This window comes from Rhincodon typus, chromosome 44 (genome assembly GCF_021869965.1).
Source record: "Rhincodon typus isolate 14 chromosome 44, sRhiTyp1.1, whole genome shotgun sequence".
NCBI classification, from domain to species: Eukaryota; Metazoa; Chordata; class Chondrichthyes; order Orectolobiformes; family Rhincodontidae; genus Rhincodon; species Rhincodon typus.
The window spans coordinates 2148547-2149075 of record NC_063375.1 but is presented as its reverse complement, the minus strand read 5'-3'; the positions used below and the strand labels follow the sequence as shown (position 1 = coordinate 2149075).

At 56.3% G+C, this 529-nt stretch overlaps 1 protein-coding gene across 4 annotated transcripts in view; it reads right to left on the bottom strand.

Moving 5' to 3' along the window:
* Window positions 1-529, bottom strand: part of LOC125487733 (membrane-associated guanylate kinase, WW and PDZ domain-containing protein 2-like) — a 38955-nt gene that overhangs the window by 7764 nt on the left and 30662 nt on the right. For all 4 annotated transcript variants that reach the window (XM_048619895.1, XM_048619898.1, XM_048619896.1 and 1 more), the window contains one exon: window positions 173-316. In XM_048619895.1, the coding sequence (XP_048475852.1) occupies window positions 173-316 (144 nt within the window). The remainder of the gene's footprint in view (window positions 1-172; window positions 317-529) is intronic.

Below are 529 nucleotides of genomic sequence, written 5' to 3'. Positions count from 1 at the left end.
GCACCCCTCACCGTCACACTCCGACACACCCCGCACCCCTCACCGTCACACTCCGACACACCCCGCACCCCTCACCGTCACACAACGATGCACCTCTCACTGTTACACACTGATAGACCCCACACCTCTGACTGGAACACACTGATATATCCCACTGCGATCGCTCTCTTACCCTGATTTTTCCACTCCTCATGGCTGGGCCTCCAACGATCATTCCCAGAATGTAAAGGTCCATGTCATACTCACGGCCTCCGCGCACGCTGAACCCGAATCCTGTCGGACTACGTTCCAGATCCACTGTATAGAACTCGGCTTCCTTTCATCAGACATAGATGGAGAGAAAGAAAGAAACAAGAGAGATAGAAAAACAGAGAGAGGGAGTGCGAGAGACACAGAGAGAGGCAGGGAGGGAGGGAGAGAGAGAGAGAAAGAAAGAACGAGAAAGAGACAGAGATGGGGAGAATGAGAAAAGCCGAGACAGCGGGGGGGGGAGGGGGGGGGGGGGGGGAGGGGGGGGGGGGGGGAGAGA